Source organism: Gadus macrocephalus, chromosome 21, assembly GCF_031168955.1.
Source record: "Gadus macrocephalus chromosome 21, ASM3116895v1".
In the NCBI taxonomy this organism is placed as follows: domain Eukaryota; kingdom Metazoa; phylum Chordata; class Actinopteri; order Gadiformes; family Gadidae; genus Gadus; species Gadus macrocephalus.
In genome coordinates, this window is record NC_082402.1 from 13,338,291 (window position 1) to 13,357,095 (window position 18,805).

Below are 18,805 nucleotides of genomic sequence, written 5' to 3' on the forward strand. Positions count from 1 at the left end.
GAGAGAGAGAGAGAGAGAGATAGAGGGAAAGACAGAGAGAAGCAGAGAACGAAAGAGACAGATAAACCAATAGAGGCAGGGAGAGAGACAGTTACAGAGAGAGAGACTCCAGGATTCAAACAGGATGTGGAAGTTGTCACAGGACGATCAGACATGTTCCGCTTCAAATAGTTTGGCTAGTTCAATTCCTAGCCGAAAGGTTTTTGGTTCAAACCCCAATGTCCTGTGAGCGTCCTTGAGCAAGATGCCCCCAAACCCCTACCCGCGGCTCAATGAGCTGGATCTGAACTCACTACGGTCACTATGCATGGGAGTGTTTCATCAATTAATAAACAGTATAAAAGGATTTTTGAATAATGCATAGAATAATAATGGAACCGGGGAATGGGATGATGAGGAGTTAAGGAAGAGGAGATGAAGTCAAACGTCGGACAGTTAGCCCGGTCAGCCGTCCACTGACGCCACCAAAGGCCGCAGAGCCCAACGAAACAAAGCCAAAGGCCGTCCCTTCAGCGGAGGAAAGCACTCGCCTGGTGCCCTCCCACCTCCCTCTCATTGCCAATTACGTCCCATGCTATCGCCACGTTGGGTCTATTAAGCAAGGAGGAGCTGTCACTTCTAAGGAGCCAGGCATTAGTGTTGACCCCACACCCCCCCCCCCCCCCCCCACACCCCCAGCCCATCCCCACATTAATATGAGGTGGAGAGATGGAGACAAAGAGGAGAGAGGAAAGGAAAGAGGTGGAGAGGAAGAGGGGCAGAAGAGAGGTGAGCAAAGGCAGGTGGCGTGTATCGTGGACATTGTTACAATGACATAAACAACAGTTCAAAGCCTCTACCTTTCGGTAGAGGCATCAGCGACCTTTCGTTCACTGATGTTCTTATGTTCAGCAGTCCATCTATTCATAAACCTCGCCCCTATGTTGACATATTTGCTAGTGTAAAATATCTTGACAGCAAAACAACTTGCATGACCATGGCCTGAATGGATGGCCCCTCAGGGTCTTACATCACCTCTAAATTGAGTTGAACTTGAAGGTTATTTGATCATGTCCTGTCTCACAGTGTAACCGACAGTGGTAGGCTTCCATTGATGCTGGCAAAATATTTTGACCGCTCCCGAGTTCACATCCACAGGACTCGAACACAGTTCCTCTGTCCTTCCCCCAACATTTACGTCAGCGGCTTAGGCGTTTAGCCCACTCGACTATATATAAAAGAGCAGGTCAAGGCTGCTCTTTTAAGTCTTTATTAGGTACCAGAAATGGCAGGGTCTTCATAATATGATATAACAAGAGATGTTTAGAGTGCAAATACGTTATGTATTCAGTAAATAATGCAATTCTGTAAAAATTAAACGCGATATGACGATTATTTTCAGTGATGGTATCTTTTGTGTCTTTTAACATTTTGTTTTGTGTTCAAAAGTCCTTTGAAGACATACTTGATTCAAATTGACGAACACAATAGATGCATCACGCCAGAAGCGAAGAAGGATGATACTAACATGAATCGACTTCCCCCAGTCTATAACTTGGGATCTTCCAGACCTAAAGTCGCCTCATTGTCTGCCAGGGTGGACAGTGATGTGCATGATGTCATCCGCTGGCCCAGTCCGTCATGTTGTTATGTCGACTAGGAGGAAGAGAAGATTGTTAGGCTTGTTGAAAAGGGGAAGCGGTCAACCCCACCACCTGATACACGCTGTTGTGCATTTGACTGATGATAGTTTAATTAAATTTTAAATAAATACCGCTAACGGGCAACTTAATGGTGTTAAATCTGCTAGTTAGCTTACTAGTAATCGACATGAAAATATTAGTTTTTTAATTTATAACAGAGAGACAGAGATGAAGACAGAAGGAGAAAGAGAGAGAAAAATAAAACAGCAAATCATAAAGAGACACACAAAGACAAAGAGACATAAAGCAAATGTATAATTATCTTACCTCCTGTTAAATGTTCACAGCTGTAGTGAATAAATGTTCACTTTAACACAACATTAAACACAGCATTATCTGCTGCTGGAAAACAACAGCAACGACAAAAATCAATAGGCCACCAGAACGGACTTCCTTCCTACCATTTCTCATGTTGGATTACACCGGGTTTGGTTGTTTTAATGACACCAGTAAAGCCTCAGCCTCCGCTTGTCTCTTCCACAGCTCCCCAGTCCATGTGTGGTTTGGGCAGACATGGTTCTTCTAAAAACACAACACGCTTTTTCTTTAAGGTTTCTTTGTTGCAAACATATCATATCCGTTTCTGAACACCTGTATTGATAAACTTATCAATATACCCTTCTGATATACTGTATGGATAACCTTATCCATATGCCCTTCTGATCAACTATATTGATAACGTTATCAATTTCCACCTCTGATCAACTCTTTTGATAACCTTCTTTATTTCACCTTCTGGTAGACTATATCTATAACCTTATCCTCTGCTGGTAAACTATATTGACAACCTTATCCCCCTCGGATCAATACAGTTGATAACTGTATCCTTCTGTTCAACTTTATTACTAACTGTATCCATATCTTATTCTAATCAGCTGTATAACTTTATCCTATTCTGATCAACTATATTGATTACCGTAATCCAAATCCCCTTCTGCTAATTGCCTGAAACTGAAATATAGCCCAGAGAATCTGTTCCCCAACTACAACTTCAAGGACAACAGACAAGAGTGTAAGTTTGATCAAATACACTCTGGACTCTGTCCACATCTAGAACGAGGAACTAGTGGCCCGAGGGTATAACCAGATATCCCTATCCCTGTCATGGAGCAGCATTTACCTCCTGGCTCCTCATTACAGCTCATCACTTCAGCTAAGCCTTGTTGTTGTATTGACAAGTCTGTTATTCAAGTCAAATCAACTTTATTAGTCCAGCCGTTGATCACAGTCCTTCACAGGCCTACAATTAGACACCATCTAACCCTGAGCCCCCTTAAGGAAAAGGAAAGTCTCACTCTTCAGTGCCAGAGGGAAGCAACCTTAAGAAGGAACACAGAATAGGGCTCACTCCTTCGAGAGATGGTAAGGAGGATGATAGGTGCTGAACGGGAAGACATACAATGGAAGCACAAAACAGAAGAAACAATGTTTTTTTAAACCATTGTAAAACGATTACTAAATGTCGATACTTGTCTCACTGTCTCTTGACCTGTGTCACGTTATACCTGTCTCACTGTTTATACCTCTCTCACATTATATACATGTCTCACAGTCTACACCTGTCTCACTGTTTCTGCCGTTTCAATGTTTAAACCTGTCTCACACCCATTCGTTCAGCGTGTTATTACCATTGTTTTTCAAAATGTATGGAACATTTATGCAAGGCATCTCACACACTCTAACTTAGCATTGTGGCGTGCAATAAAACCATTTAAAATGCTCAAATTGCACTGGGGTGGTTCGAGGATTTTGAAACAATAAAACATATGAATCAAATCAAATGAATCAACTTTGGCTACAAGAAGCAGACAATTACAGGAGATGTCTCGTTATAGAAACACATACATCTATTATAACAGATGTATACATATGTATACAAATGTATGTACGTATATATGCATGCCATAATTTACATATGCCTGATGTATTCTACAAGATTCATCCATTCAGAAAATAAATACAGTAAAGATATCAGCAGGTGGTTTTACTAGAAGCAGAAAGGAAGACTTTTATCATGAGATCCGCAGAGAGGTGCATGCACACACACACTCCCACAAAATCAATAGTTAATATACCAATCTGGTCTACTTCCGCCAATGTGTGGTTTAACATCGATACCGGCCGAGTCAATGGTCATGACATTTAAAATATTGATTTATTCATTAGCGTTTGATAAAGTTAAACGAAAATAAATAAAAAATAAAGACGTTGTAAAGTGTTGAATTGACTCAACAACAGGTATTCAATCAACAATGAAAAAGTGCAATGCACGTAAACTAAGCCCTGTTCTTCTAGTCATGTCTCTGGGTTTGTTTTACCCCTAGTTCCCTGCAGCCTACTCGACGGGTCTTACCATGTGTTAATCCTCCCTGGTGTCCACGCTGTTCGTCCCTCGGTGCAAAGTATTTAGCGCTCTGAGAGACATAGAGAGGCGCAGGCGAATACTTTGACGGGGTTTCTGCAAATCATTCCGCCTTGACGGTCCATCCTCCTCATGTGTCTTCTTCACATTATTTTATCATCGTTATATTACCGCTGCCCACCGCTGCGTCTCTTGTCGTGTCGGAAACGCTATCCGCGTCGCCGTGCACTCACGCGGAAGCGCATTTACCTGTGCACGCACCCGTGACAGAACATGCGCTCGTAATAACGCGGCGTTGAGAGAATTGTTCAGCTGTTTCCATACAAACTGTCTCTGGTTTCTGTTTAAGATATATAGGTATAGAAGACTACCCAAACAGTGGTCAGAAGCTATTTTTAAACATTTGTTCAGTTGCACAGTTCGCCCCTTTAATTGCCTCATACGTTTTATAAACCCATAAGCTCATATGCAGGTGTTTAATAACTCCGTTTATTTCCCTTATCGTCCATCTGTTTGGAATGGTAAGAATCAGCAAAACCTAGGGTGATATAGTTTATGTTGGACTCCTAGTTTTTCAGATGTCCACAAAGTTCCCTAGCTGTTCACGAGGTCATCCTCTTCCTTCAGCATCCACCTATCCATCCATCACCGATCTGGGTCAACACTTTCCCTTGTGATGTATCTAGAGCGTCGATTTGGTAATGGATAATCAACATCAAACCTGTTAAAATAGGCAAAATAGCGTTGATGGATAGTTAAAAATGATTGGATGTGCACGTAGAGCTACGGAGAGGGTCTCTGACGACGGAGAGGGCTCTCCGTGTCTACAGACTTTACGGAGGAGTATAAACCAGCCTTAGGTCTCCATAGTACATGCACAAGGGCGAAAACAATTAGTGTGGACACATTTTTGTGTTGTCATCAACGTTGTCTCCTTGCTTTATTCAAGTGCGTAAACAACCGCCCGGTAAGCTCAGGCAGATGGTCGCCGTACGAGAGATATAAGGGTCAAGGAGAAATTGCCATTAGTAACCCCTGTAAAAAGGCCAACTCAGACTTCGAAAATCATTAGTTTTACTGCATGGCTCCCAGCTAAAGATAGGGATGTATGATATAACCGAGTGTACCCTCCTTAATGTCTTCTGCAAACGTCCCAGAGGTCTTTCCTCTCCTCCTCTTCTGTTCTCATTCAGAAGAAAGAAGAGGAGTCAACATGGGTTAAACCGAATGTATTCAAATATGTTAGGACCTCTCAGCAGCAACATGGTGCTCATCATGCTACTACTAATATACTACAATTCACATTGGACGCTACCAGACCAAAAATAACGGGTACACTGCTATACCAGAATATCATGGCAGTACTGTGCATATTATACTGTATATTTCATGCTATACCATGAGTGTAGGCCTACGGTGTACCAGGCTAAGAATGTACACTCTGTATATTAATACGCTTTGAAACTAGAAGCATCCAACAGATTGCATACACACCAGTACCCTGGTAAACTTCCTATATATTATTTAACTTTGTTACTTTGTCATTGTCTGCTTCTGAACAAAAAGTACCCGTCCAAGTAAGCTGCATGCAGCTAACTTCTCAAATTTGCAGGAAAAGAACAAGGAGTAGGCTAGATAAATGAGATGTTCTGGAAATGATAAACAGAATAAACTCAAATCATTTACATAGAGCAGAACGATAAATCATTTACCCTTGGAGAACAACATATTAACAATCAAAGAATCATCTGGAGTCATAAATGCATCATCAGCCACTGAACTACTACCACTATGGAGCCGGTAGGGTAGAACATCTTGCTCAGAGATGCTTAAACGAAGAGCACGGCCATAGTGTTAAATAGCCGTTAATAACGTCCGCTGATATTGAGTGTGGCCCCGTCATCTTCAGCTGGGAGTCCAACACCCTCAACCAGGACTGTCCTGGACCACCAATTCGAATAACTTTAAGAATGGGTCAATAGAAAATGGCCACAAAAGGGCTAATTTAACATGGCAAATCAATTATTTATCATATGGTACATTTTGACGTGTGGCATGTGATCTATTACAGCAGCTCTGGCTCACTATGATGACAGTCAGTATCACGTAATTATTTTAGAGTTCTACAGTTTAATTCACAGTCTTTAGCAGCTTTAAATATATCTACACATAAGAAGCAATAATACCTTACTATATATTTTTACAATTTAAATGTAATTGTATAATTGTAAAGAGTGTTAAATGATGTTCAACCAACAAACAATGCTTAGCTAGCTGGCTAATTAAAAAAAAAAAAAAATTGTCTTTTGGATGAATAAAACATTATGTCACATAACGGTTGTCTCCTAACCACCAGCAAGTTTGAAGTTCTGCCTTGAAGGCTTTAACGATGAGGACCAGAACGTTTGTCCTCTTTTTATGAGCCCCTCACTCATTAAAGAATTTCCTCTCTGGGGGATTAATAAAGTGTTATCTATCTTATTCCTTATTAGTAATTGGCCTTATAAGATGTATTAATCCTCTGCTTTCTCTCTCCCGTTCCAGTATGATTTAGTTAATTAAATTCAAGTGTCGCTGTGCCACGTCCTTGCTAATGGTTTCCTCTGGTCCCCTAGCCTCCAATGGAGGAGGCCGGGGATTAACCTGCAGCCTCCTCAACCTCGAGACCAACCCCATCTTCTCCGTTCATGGAAAGTCTCTCAAGGACAAGTTATTCTAGAAATTCAAATTGTATTTTATTAATTCAATATTTTAATATTCAATATTAACCTCTAAAGAAAATATTTTCTGAGGAAATAAAGCCTACAAAAGGGCCTATAAATGTGTGTTGGAACGTGAAGGGTTAGGTGAAAGAAGCCCCTTTGTCAGCCATCAGAATGCAGCTGACTCTGCGTTTGTTGGGAAGGACAATGCTATGCAGCTCTATGATGGGTGGTTCCCGCTGTGATTCCACAGAGGTCTTGTAATAGTAATTCAACTCCTCCAGCACCTGGTCACACGCTGGACCTTGTCTTTACCCGTGGTGTTGACATCTCAGACCTGGTTGTCTCCCAGTACACCTCAGCTTTATCAGAACACTTTCTGCTCACTTTCAAGGTGGTGGTAACCCGACGTCTGCATCCACAGCCTTGGCAAATACCCCATTCAATTGATAAAATTGAAAGATAAACAGAGTTACCCAATTCAATTGCTCCCCTCTGTAAGGGGCTCTGTGGCTAGTCTCACTGAGGACTTCAACACTGCCTTATCTACATCCATCATCCAAATGTGAATGACAAAAAGACCAGCACCCAACTTAACCTGAAGTCTTGCATCTTGCATGGCATAACAGCCTCCTCCTCTACAAAACTGCATTTGCTACTTCCAGACGCACCTACTTCTCCAGTGTCAACAATGTTAACATCGTTAGAAAATAAATTGATGCTTTACATATATTCTCTCTTTTGAACGTCCTACAAAAGCATCACCACGTATCCACCTCGAAGCAACCTTCCTGCAGCTCAGCACAATCTCTGTGGATGAATTGCAAAACGAGGACAGGCATCTAAACCCACAACATTATGCTGGATCCGCTCCCTGCAAAGGTTCTAAATAACTATTTGAAACTGTGGGACCTGCTATGCTCACCGTCATGACGCTTTCCTTGTCTACTAGAACAGATCCCTCTAGTTTTAAGGCTGCTGTGATAAAACTGCTACTCAAGAAGCCTGGCCTGGACCCTGAAGTAGGAAGTAACTATCAGACACTCACATCTACATCCCTAGTAAATCAAAGAACTCCACCCAGATCAAGAAGGTCGAATCTTACCTGACTGCAAGATGGATATCCAAGAAGTACTTGGATAGCAGGTTAACGCAGGGAGCTGATAGTCATCGGCCCAAAGCAACGCAGAACACAATTCGAAAATGTTTCACTGTTTTGCCGCAAAGTTCCCATGTGAAATATCTTGTGTAACCTTATGTGAGGAATGATGGTGTCCTTCGTCTTTTGAACATGTAAAAAGAAGAACGCCATTCTTTCATCTGAGAAACATTGCTAAAATCAGACCAATGTTATCCACAGCAGATGTAGAGACGCTGTTTCAAAAGCTGGTCCTCCATTTTTTCAAGATGCTGCGTGAGACATTTCGAGGTGGGTTTCAGATGCACGATCCAGGTCAATCAAACTAAATCCAATTGCAACAATAATAGGATATCTTCTTATTATAACAACAATATATTTTAAATGATCCATGCTTTTATATATTGTCTAGACTGGATTAATGCAATTCACCTATCCCTGGTTTACCAAACTCTACCACGAAAAGCCTCCAGTTTGTGCTAAATACGGCGGCTAGACTTCTAACTGGAATGAAAAAAAAATCTCATCTCTTCCTATTCTTGCTTATCTACACTTATTCCCAATAACTGCCAGATCAAATTTAAAGGTGCTTCTGCTTACTTATAAAGCCTTGCACGGATTAGCCTCACCCTGCCTAAAGGACCTTATTATTCCTTATAGTCCTTCTATGCCCCTGTGGAGTTGGGGAAATGGCCTTCTATGAGTACCAGAGGCTAAGAAGAAATCAGCAGGAAACAGAGCATTCTTATATCGAGCACCCTTTCTATGGAATAGACTGCCACCTGTGATCAGGGAAATTTACTCTGCCGCGGTATTCAAATCAAAACTGAAAACCTACCTCTTTACTCTTTTGTTTGGCACCAGCTGAGATTGCTGCTGCTGATGGACACTGGATTAGATGATGCCTACATGTATCTGTGCACCCTGCTCCTTTTTATTCATAATGCCATCTGTTTTAGCATGTTGTGGTGACTGTGACTGGATTGCTTGTTAGTTGTGTTCATTGTCAATATTTATGCCATGCTTATTAAGGGAGTTTTATTTTGCCCTCTGGGGAGCAGAGGGCAAAATAAAACGATATGTCCCGCTATATCGCAAAAACCAGGGCCACAAACATCGACCAGCCGGTGTTCCAGGGCCTTAAATGGTGTAGTTCACGTTTTCTAAAGACCTAAGGTTTTTTATTATCTTGCAGAGAGTAAGGGGAAGAAAGCAAGCACAACAAGAGCAGCCTGGACTATACAAACTGGTAGGCCGATCTATACATCATATATAATAATAATAATAATAATACATTTAATTTAGAGGCGCCTTTCAAGACACCCAAGGTCACCTTACAGAGCATATAGTCATCATTCAAAACTATGTAAAACAGACTAGGAATAAAAGGAAAACAGAGGTTAAACATGAAGAATAATAATAATTAATAACACTCAAAGACGCCTAAAGTGAAGGGGGGACCTCACTAACCACCACCAATATGTAGCACCCACTTGGGTGATGCACGGCAGCCAATCGGTGCCAGAACGCTCACTACACACCAGCTTGAGGTGGAGAGTTAGGGATGAGGTGGAGAGTGAGGGAAAAGAACATATTTAAACACTATCGACCATATTTAAACACTGTCGATCACATTTAAACAATATCGACCACATGTAAACACTATCGACCACATTTAAACACTATCGACCATATTTAAACACTATGGACCACATGTAAACCCTATCGACCACATGTAAACACTATCGCCCACATTTAAACACTATCACCCACATTTAAACACTATGGACCACACGTAAACCCTATCGACCACATTTAAACACTATCACCCACATTTAAACACTATCGCCCACATTTAAACACTATGGACCACATTTAAACACTATGGACCACATGTAAACCCTATCGACCACATGTAAACCCTATCGACCATATATAAACACTATCGACCACATTTAAACATGTAAACCCTATCGACCACAATTATATGGTGTCGCATGAGTCATTAAGTCGCATGGAGTGTTTAAATGTGGTCGATAGGGTTTACATGTTTAAATGTGGTCGATAGTGTTTGATTGTGGTCGATAGTTTTTTAAATGTGGTCGATAGTGTTTATATATGGTCGATAGGGTTTACATGTGGTCGATAGGGTTTACATGTGGTCCATAGTGTTTAAATGTGGTCCATAGTGTTTAAATGTGGGCGATAGTGTTTAAATGTGGGCGATAGTGTTTAAATGTGGTCGATAGGGTTTACGTGTGGTCCATAGTGTCTAAATGTGGGTGATAGTGTTTAAATGTGGGCGATAGTGTTTACATGTGGTCGATAGGGTTTACATGTGGTCCATAGTGTTTAAATATGGTCGATAGTGTTTAAATGTGGTCGATAGTGTTTACATGTGGTCGATATTGTTTAAATGTGATCGACAGTGTTTAAATATGTTCTTTTCCCTCACTCTCCACCTCATCCCTAACTCTCCACCTCAAGCTGGTGTGTAGTGAGCGTTCTGGCACCGATTGGCTGCCGTGCATCACCCAAGTGGGTGCTACATATTGGTGGTGGTTAGTGAGGTCCCCCCTTCACTTTAGGCGTCTTTGAGTGTTATTAATTATTATTATTCTTCATGTTTAACCTCTGTTTTCCTTTTATTCCTAGTCTGTTTTACATAGTTTTGAATGATGACTATATGCTCTGTAAGGTGACCTTGGGTGTCTTGAAAGGTGCCTCTAAATTAAATGTATTATTATTATTATTATATATTTATTTATATATATCTGGGTGAAAAATCCCACTTGTGATGTCACTAGAGGGTAGAGAAAGGCGCTTGATGACTAATCAACATTCCATATGAGGAAAATAATAGGGGCCCTTTAAGTGAGTCTCAATGGTGAAACAAACAAACTGGTCCAACCTAGAATAATTATACCTATTCATGTTGCCTATATCAGCAGGTGAGAGGTACATAATGACAAACATGCATGTGGGTACGTGTGTTTTTTCTTTGAAGAGTATGCACGTTTGGAATGTAGGTTTGCAACTTGCAGTGATAAAAGTTATGGAGCCCAAAAGGTTTGCTTTGAGAACACACTTAAATGAATGGAATAACATAAATTAATTCCTGTCCATTATGCTGTGGTGCGTGGGTGAATTCAAGGTAACGAGAATTCATAATACGGGCAGCACATTCTTTTATCACCAGCGTTGTACCTTTTATCTTTGTTTTTGCCAATGACAGGCTCTGATTATATTGTATCATCATGGAAAGGATCCCTACAGAGAAATCACTTGTTTCTTAACATTTCCCTTGATCATGGTCTGTTCGTTTTATTGTTTGTGTCCAACCAAGAATCACTCAACGAGAGGTTGAGTTAATTTGTTGCAGGAAGAGAACAGTGGAAACGTGAGGGAGTGCTGGAGAGAGGAGAGTTTGATGTGTTGGACTGGGTTCAAAATGACAGGCGTGTCCCACCGTTTCCTTTTCATCTGGCCGCTGATTCATCTCCAACATAGAGGATGATGCAGCCCTGAACAAAGGGCCTCATGCATCATTCAGAATAAATAGCACAATGTACTTTATTGTGAAAGTTAACTAAGTTTAACACATACAAAGAATTTGTAATCGTATTTGGTGCTCAACTATAGTAATAAATATAGTAAAGAATCATAAACACAAAACACAAAGAATAATTAAAGTTGCGTGCAAGTACTGTAGTTAAAGAAACTGAAACATTTACCATAAAAAAACTAATTGAACAGCAGTTCAGGTTGAGCAGAAATGTGCAAATGATGGGACACAGCCTCACTGTTCCACTGCTTTTTTTTCCTCACCACAGGTTTGCAGAGATTTATTTTGCCTGTAAGCAGGGATGAGCTGGACCATGATGTGAAGGTTGATTTGAGAAATGTGGAACCAGGTCTGCATAGAACCTGGTCTAGATCCCCATCCTTCCCAATGCATCATCTAGTTATTCAACCAAATGTGCTTAATTTTTTATGCAAATGTATCAGCATCCACTTTCAATTATCGGTGTCCACTATAACTCTTGAGACTTGACTTGGAATTTGATTAAAAGACTTGAGCCTCGACCTGGGAGACAAAGACTTGACTTTAACCTGACTTGGAATGTAATCATCAGCCAGTACGAATAATACAAACTACAGGGGAGAATAGAGGGGAATACAGCTGTAGGATCATGGTCATGTCGTTGCACCAGCCACCGTGTACAAACCAATACCTCCACCTTAAGTCTTGCCGGAAAGTTTTTTGTCACGAGCCAACCTAAAGAGTATGATGCGACATCTCAGTGAAGCACAAAACAGAAGATGAAGAAAAATTCTGTATCAACCCAAAAAAGTAGTTGAGTACATCCAGTGTATGAAGATTAGAGAGAATCATTGCCGGTAGCGGTGTGCGAAGACTGCATTTGTGGAGGCTCAGTGTGCGCACAAATTACAGGACACCTTGGACCAGAATGTCCTGATGTGAGTAGGATGAGAAATAGATCCGCTTTACAGATGTGAGTAGGATGAGAAATAGATCCGCAGGGGTAATATCTTGGATGTTCATGGCGTGTACTCTGGTCTAAGATCTCAAACAATCACAATATTTGCAAAATACAATGCACATTTAGGGAGAACCCATGATATTCTGCAGTCGGGGTATACACTGATATAATTCAGGGTAGGCATAGGGTCCAAAGGCATTCTGTGGATATGAATACCGTCAAACTATACATTTTCCTGTTTTCATTAGAATAGTCTGCTAACCTTAATTAAATACCATGTCTAATAGTCGTTACAATGTGTTACACCTTGCTAGGTATTTTAACAAGCTGCCATGCTCGATCAAAACTTTACTTAAGGAAACTCAACAAGATGGTGGTCAAAAGGATTTAGAGCAAGTAGCAAGTAGCTGTAATGCACCCACATAAAAGGTGTGCGAATAACCTTGGCCGCGAGGAGTTCTCCTCTCACCCCTACACCTTCATCCACCTGAAACTTGCAACCTTTTGTTTTTCCTTTGTCGCCATCTAGAGGAGAAATATGTAGGCACGAATACGAAATATGTAGGCACGAATACGAACGACGTGCTACGATGGGTTGCAGTTCATGCAAGCGCACACGTTTAGATATGTTTGGCCTACATATTTTCTCAGCATACATAAATGCAATGCATATAGAAAACCTCTTCTTTTTTTTTGAGAATTCTATGGAACCACCTCGGTATATGTATTCATCCTAGTTTCCCCTAATTTATTAAATGGCTATCCAGAGACAAAAGTCCCTGAAAAGGCCAACAGAGGGAGCTAAAGAACCAGAATCTAGCCACTAGTGGTCGACTCAGAATCATTATTATGTTAACTGTTTATGGATAACTGCCTAACGTTTTAATCACTACATTTTGATGCATTCTTGGTTGGGGCACTCGTGTGATTTGAATCTCAAAATGTTGACTTTGTTTACGTTGTTGAACCATCATGTATGTTGTCATTGTGAGCTTATTATTCGCATCACCATGCATTTTTTTTAAGTGTTTTGCCTTGAGAAGAGGGTTTTTTATAACTGGCAATTATGGGAGCATCGATGCAGGTGGCGGGAGTTGACCTGATAAGTTCTCTAAAGTGGTTTACAATTTGTGTATTTTTAGCACTAAAGGCCTACATAGGCTTTGTGAAATGCTTGGTACTTTCCAAAATTTTTCAGATTAGATCAATTTTGATTAAATTCCCTGGGATATGTTGTTGTAATGAGATATTTTGCTATGGAACCTGTTCCGTTAGAATACTTGGTAAGGCTGAATGTCTCTCGCCTTTCAACTTCCTGAAAATGGACTAACAATCTCAGAAGTTATCATAGACATTTTAAGTAGGATTGACATTTTATTTCCTTCGTTTTTAATTAATTGTGTGAGAGAGTAAAACGATCGAACAAACAAACCAAAACAATCCAAGCTAATGTGTCCAAACCGGAGGGGATGATAAAAAACTGAGATGGGCTTCAACATGATCCCAAAACCACACAAATAAACAAAGTGAACCAGAGTTACGGTTACAAAATTGTATATATCATGTTGAATAACAAATAAAATGGACGTTATTTGATTAATTTCTCCAGTCTCTTCAGTGTGTACATGGTGAATAATCACTAACCCTAACCCATTCAAACGTTGGTTTCTGTGTTTCTCTGACATGTGTCAAGAAGGAGGCTTAAGTGGAAGAGAAAGGACTTTAACTTCAAAGAACTGTTAATCTATAATCTCTTTGAACGCTCCCTCACACATACACACATGCAAGCACAAACACACGCACTCGCAAACACATACAGACATGCACGCAGGCATACACAAGGACTCGTAGACACACGTAGACACGTATGGGTGTGCATACAGGTGTATGCTCTCTAGGATACTCAGGAAAAGGCACCAAAATCCAAAGGGCACCCTCCTCCACTCCCTGGAGGACTGCTGGTCCTACGGGAGAGACAAGGTAACAGGAAGTGGGTTTAGTGAAAGAGGATTACAGGGTGAGTGGGGGAACAGGGCTAATCTGTCTTGGATTACAATTTGATATCCCTCCTTGGCATGAAGCGAAACTCTACTGCGCATTCTGTCTCCGATAGCCTTAATGAACACTTCAAAGAAATGACTGGCAGGACTATAGCCAACAGCTGTTGATCTTCTGTTTACTTAGTTACTCACTGTTACTAGTACGTTTGTTGGAAGACCTATGTGAACACATGTGATCAGATAAAGGCCTTGTGTAATTAGGAACTAAATAGCCTACGTGGAATAAAGAAGACAATTGAAAGAATTTGTTGTTATATTCTGGAATGTTAGCAAACAATAGACATTTGTTGTTTTGTGAAGGTGGTGGAGTTTGTTGTGGTTGTGGAGGTGGAGGTGGTGGGGCTGGAGGTGGTGGTGGTGGCCCGGCCTGTAGTGTGCCGATCTCGTATCCACATTTAAAAAGGAACTGGTTACAAAATTATCTCAGGGATTTGTCAGATTATTGTTCAGGTATTGATTTCTCTCTCTCTTTCCATCTTGACCTATGGTCCTGGAAATATAAACATACTAAAGGCAGGGCAAGCCATGCACGCATGCTTCTATTTTGGCAGTTAAACCATTTAGAATACACCATCAAACTGTTGTAGTTACATATATTCGAAGTACGTGAATATTTTAGGAAGTTCTAGAATAATAACATTATTAAGATATAAGAATAAAATATAATATTGATTTAAATCTTTTACTGTCCTGTAAGTCTGTGTATCTTATCTTATCATGAACCATTCTCTTAGCTCCAATCATCCTGATCCACTTTAGTATGGCTGGCATCTGGTATGATTATAGTGCTAATGAGGGAGTGATTCCCCTTTGTTTCGATTTGTTCACTTCAACATACCTTCTAGCGTCCATCCCTAATTGGCTATTGACACTGGATCTCTGCTCTGATTGGGTGCGTCTGGAGCCTGTTCCAGCCTCCACCCGTGCGGCCTGCCGGCCCCTGGCTGGGTCTCCCCAGAGTCTGGGCAGGGTGGAGCCGGAGGAGGGGGTCCAATCATGTCCACTCTGGTTCTCCTTCTGACAGAAGATGGAGCGGGCGGTGCTGAAGGCCACCATTGGAACGATCTCCTCGCTGTCGTTGTTGTCCGCGGCTGACACCACCACCGTCCTGGGGGAGCTCGGCCTTGACGAGGCCGCCATTCTGGGCGAGCTCGGTCGGGACAACCCCGCCGTCTGGGGGGAGCTGGGGTACCGGCGGTGCACAGAGGGACATGATGGCGGTAGGCGTACCCTGGAGACTGGCGGTGCTGTCACGGGCGGGGTGCACTGAGTGAACCCGGTCTCATGCAGGGGGGCTGCTGTGCAGTGGTGATGCGGAGGCACTGCGTCCAGCTGACGGAGGTGCTGGCGCCTCCTGGTGGGGGAACCGGCCACATTGCGCAGATGGATTATCTTCTGGGCCTGCTGGTACAGAGTGGAGGACGTCGCTCTCTCTGGATCCACGTCGTCGTCGTCCAGGTCTTGCTCTGGGTCCGGTTTGGTGGCCTTAGTGGATTTGGCGGAATTCTGACTCACGGTGGCGCGGTTTGGAAGCACGTTGACGTTCTGCCCGGAAGCCCTCAGCCGCTGGGACAGCCTGGTCCTTGGGAACGTGACGGGTCTTCCGGGGTTCTGACCGGTGCTCTGGAAGGAGTCATCCATCAGAACCTCTGGTGGGGGGGGCGGTAGGCTGTCCACGTCCAGGTCGTCCTTGCTGTCTGGCCAGCTGTTGTTGTTGTTGTTGCCATTGCTGATCTTGTCTGCAGTTCCTATGTCTGGCAGAAGGAGGGCACCGCTCCTCCTGGGCCTCTTGATGTGAGGCGGGATGTTGGCCAGTTGCTGACCCGGCCGCCCGTCCACCCCTTGGCTGAACGTGTTGATCAGCCGCCTCACAGAGTTGCGTCCTGGGGGACGGGGGGCGTACCCTGCCACTGGTAGTCCGTCAGGGAGCTGGAAGGCACCCCTATCGGCACCGGAGCCACTTAGAGAGCGCTGTCGCTGTCGCCTGGACAAGTTACAGTAAGGCTCAGTAGATCCACCGTCTCCCCTGCCCCTTCTCCTGTTCCTCATCCGCAGGTCCAAGTCTCTTTGGCTCTGTTGCAGCTCCTTGATTGGCTCAGAACCGCCGGCGGATGCACAGCGTTTTGGTTGGGTGGAGCTCAACGCGGTCAGGGGTCGCCTGTTCTGAGGGTGTTCAGAGGCCACGTTGGCAAGCGGTCGGCTGGGATCCGGGGGCGAAGAGTTGGACCTCTTCCTCACTGGCCTGTCATACTCCTCCTCTTCATTTTCCTCCTCCTCCTCATCTTCTTCTTCCATCTCTTCATCTTCAAGGCCCCAGTGGTTTTGGAATGGATTGGGCGGACTGTCGAGCAAGGCCCGGACATTTCCCACAGACCCGCAGCTCCCCGAGCCGGTGCTGCCGCCACGGTGACGGCAGCGGTGCCTCTCCGACCCTGCCATGGACTCGTTCTCGCCGCCGATGCCGCTGTCCTCGCTGGTCGTGGTGATGTCGTCACCGTGGAAGCCCTTCATGGTCGCCTGCTCCACGTGCAGCAACACCTGCACCAGCCGTCCCTCCGCTGCCCGCTTGGTGCGCAGCTTGTCTGAAAGCAGCCTGGAGAGGGAGGCGAAGTAATCCACCTTCTCCTCCAGGGTGGCGTTCCCCATGGCCTGGAAGGAGCTTCCCTCCAGCTTCATCTGCTCCGTGGAGTGCTGGAGCAGCTGCTGCAGGAGGTCCGGAGGGGGGTCAGGGACGTTGGTCGCGACGGCGGGCGTGACGTATGGGCCGGCGGTCTTACCGGTCGCGGGCCAGGCCATATAGTCACCGTGTTCCCTCATCATCAGCTCACCCTCCTCGGCCATCTCCTCCAGAGCCTGGTTGATCTCCTCGAAGCGATGCACCAGGATGCCCATCATGGGCTGCAGGGAGAGGTGTGTCTGGGCGGCCTGGTCCAGCAGGCCCAGCAGGGTGTTGTACTTGGCGATGTTGGGGTTGAGGTAGGCGTAGGCCGCCTGGTGGGCTCGCACCATGTGCGGAGGCAGGTCCACCTTCGTACCACAGGACGCCGCCTTCTGTTTCTCTGTCTGTGGTCTCTTCTCGGCGCCTTTAGGCTTTTTTTTCTTCTCCGTCTTCACCGGCGTGGAATCGGTTACAATCTCCTGACACACGATTTCTCCCGATGGCGGCGAGTCCATCTCTGCAACGCTCTCCGTGGTCCCGACGGCCGCAACATCAGGGTCGGCTGAGGGCGGTGGATCTTCTTCTTTGGAATCCTCTGGCGTCAAGAGTAGCACATCTTGTGTGTGGGGTAGTTCAACCTCTTCATCATGTGTGTCCGTCTTTAAGCATGTCTTCTTCTCTGCTTGTTCCACATCCTCTACAGCCTGAATAGCCGGTTTAGCCTCTGGTCCCGGGAGTAGCTTTCCCTTGGAGGGAGAACTGCCCATTCTCACTTCCTAACGACTCCGAACAGGAAAACTTGAAAAAGCTTATACTCCCGATCACCCCAACGTGCTAGCTTAGCTAGCTAGGTCAGCCGAGCTCCACAGACCAACAACAATATTTCACAAACAATGTTCACTCACCGGCCGGTCTCCTGCCGAGTGTGACTTGGGAGGACCCCGAAAGATGGGTATTTAACCCCTTTTGTATATTGTCGTTGGCTCCTGCGAGCCGGGCTGGTTTCTAGAGGCTGCCCGATGTTCTGGCTTTGTCGATGCAGAACCCTCGGCCGGGAGCTCACAGGATAAGACGGATAGAAGACACACACAGATGCTCACGCTAAGTCCATCAGCTACCCGTGCATTCACACACACACACACACACACACACACACACACACACACACACACACACACACACACACACACACACACACACACACACACACACACTCTTTAAGCTCATTACTGTATTTAAAGCTTGTTTACCAGGTGCCTCTTTTAGCTTGACTCCATTACAATGGTTTCCAGGCAACAAGTTCCCTTATGACAGAAGCAATCCACACTTCTTTTCTTCATTCATGAGTAACTTACTGGGATCTGAATTTATCCAACAAAGTCAGGCGAAACCATGTCAATTGTTTTATGGCTACTACTATTGAGTCACTGAAATGTTATCACAAAACAAAAGGGGAGCAAAAGCTTAGTCAATGTGTTAAAATAATAAATCGGTAGGGGGGGGGGGGGGGGGGGTCGGTTCCACTGATATATTAAAACAACAAATTTCATCTTCTTATTTTTCAAAAGCTATATCAGACTTCCTTTGGTCGGATTCTATATTGTGCTTTCGAGTCTTTTTTACAGTGAATTTACCCAACCTCCTGCCATCTGCTGTCCTCTGGGCGACCGGACCGGTTCTGTTTACGATCAGCAGAC

The 18,805-nt window shown here is 43.8% G+C and overlaps 1 protein-coding gene and 1 long non-coding RNA gene across 2 annotated transcripts; both read right to left on the bottom strand.

Moving 5' to 3' along the window:
* On the bottom strand, positions 1 to 4,673 carry LOC132450101 (uncharacterized). The gene is made up of 3 exons (XR_009523790.1): positions 4,036 to 4,673; positions 2,084 to 2,204; positions 1 to 1,635 (listed from the first exon to the last, which is right to left on the bottom strand). It is a non-coding gene; the product is annotated as an uncharacterized LOC132450101 (long non-coding RNA).
* Positions 4,674 to 13,755: 9,082 nt separating this feature from the next.
* Positions 13,756 to 18,270, bottom strand: pcare2 (photoreceptor cilium actin regulator 2). Its single transcript, XM_060041357.1, has 2 exons — positions 15,288 to 18,270; positions 13,756 to 14,353 (listed from the first exon to the last, which is right to left on the bottom strand). The coding sequence occupies exons 1-2, from the start codon at positions 17,873 to 17,875 to the stop codon at positions 14,293 to 14,295; spliced, it is 2,649 nt and encodes an 882-aa protein (XP_059897340.1). The 5' UTR covers positions 17,876 to 18,270; the 3' UTR covers positions 13,756 to 14,292.
* Positions 18,271 to 18,805: the final 535 nt, after the last annotated feature.

What these genes read in the sequence shown, in the direction of transcription:
- pcare2 (XM_060041357.1), bottom strand. Translation starts at nt 17,875, where the DNA reads ATGGGCAGTTCTCCCTCCAAGGGAAAGCTACTCCCGGGACCAGAGGCT. An exon ending in TTAGGGATGGACGCTAGAAG is followed by an intron (nt 14,354 to 15,287) that starts GTATGTTGAAGT and finishes TCTCTCCCGTAG; the next exon opens with GACCAGCAGTCCTCCAGGGA.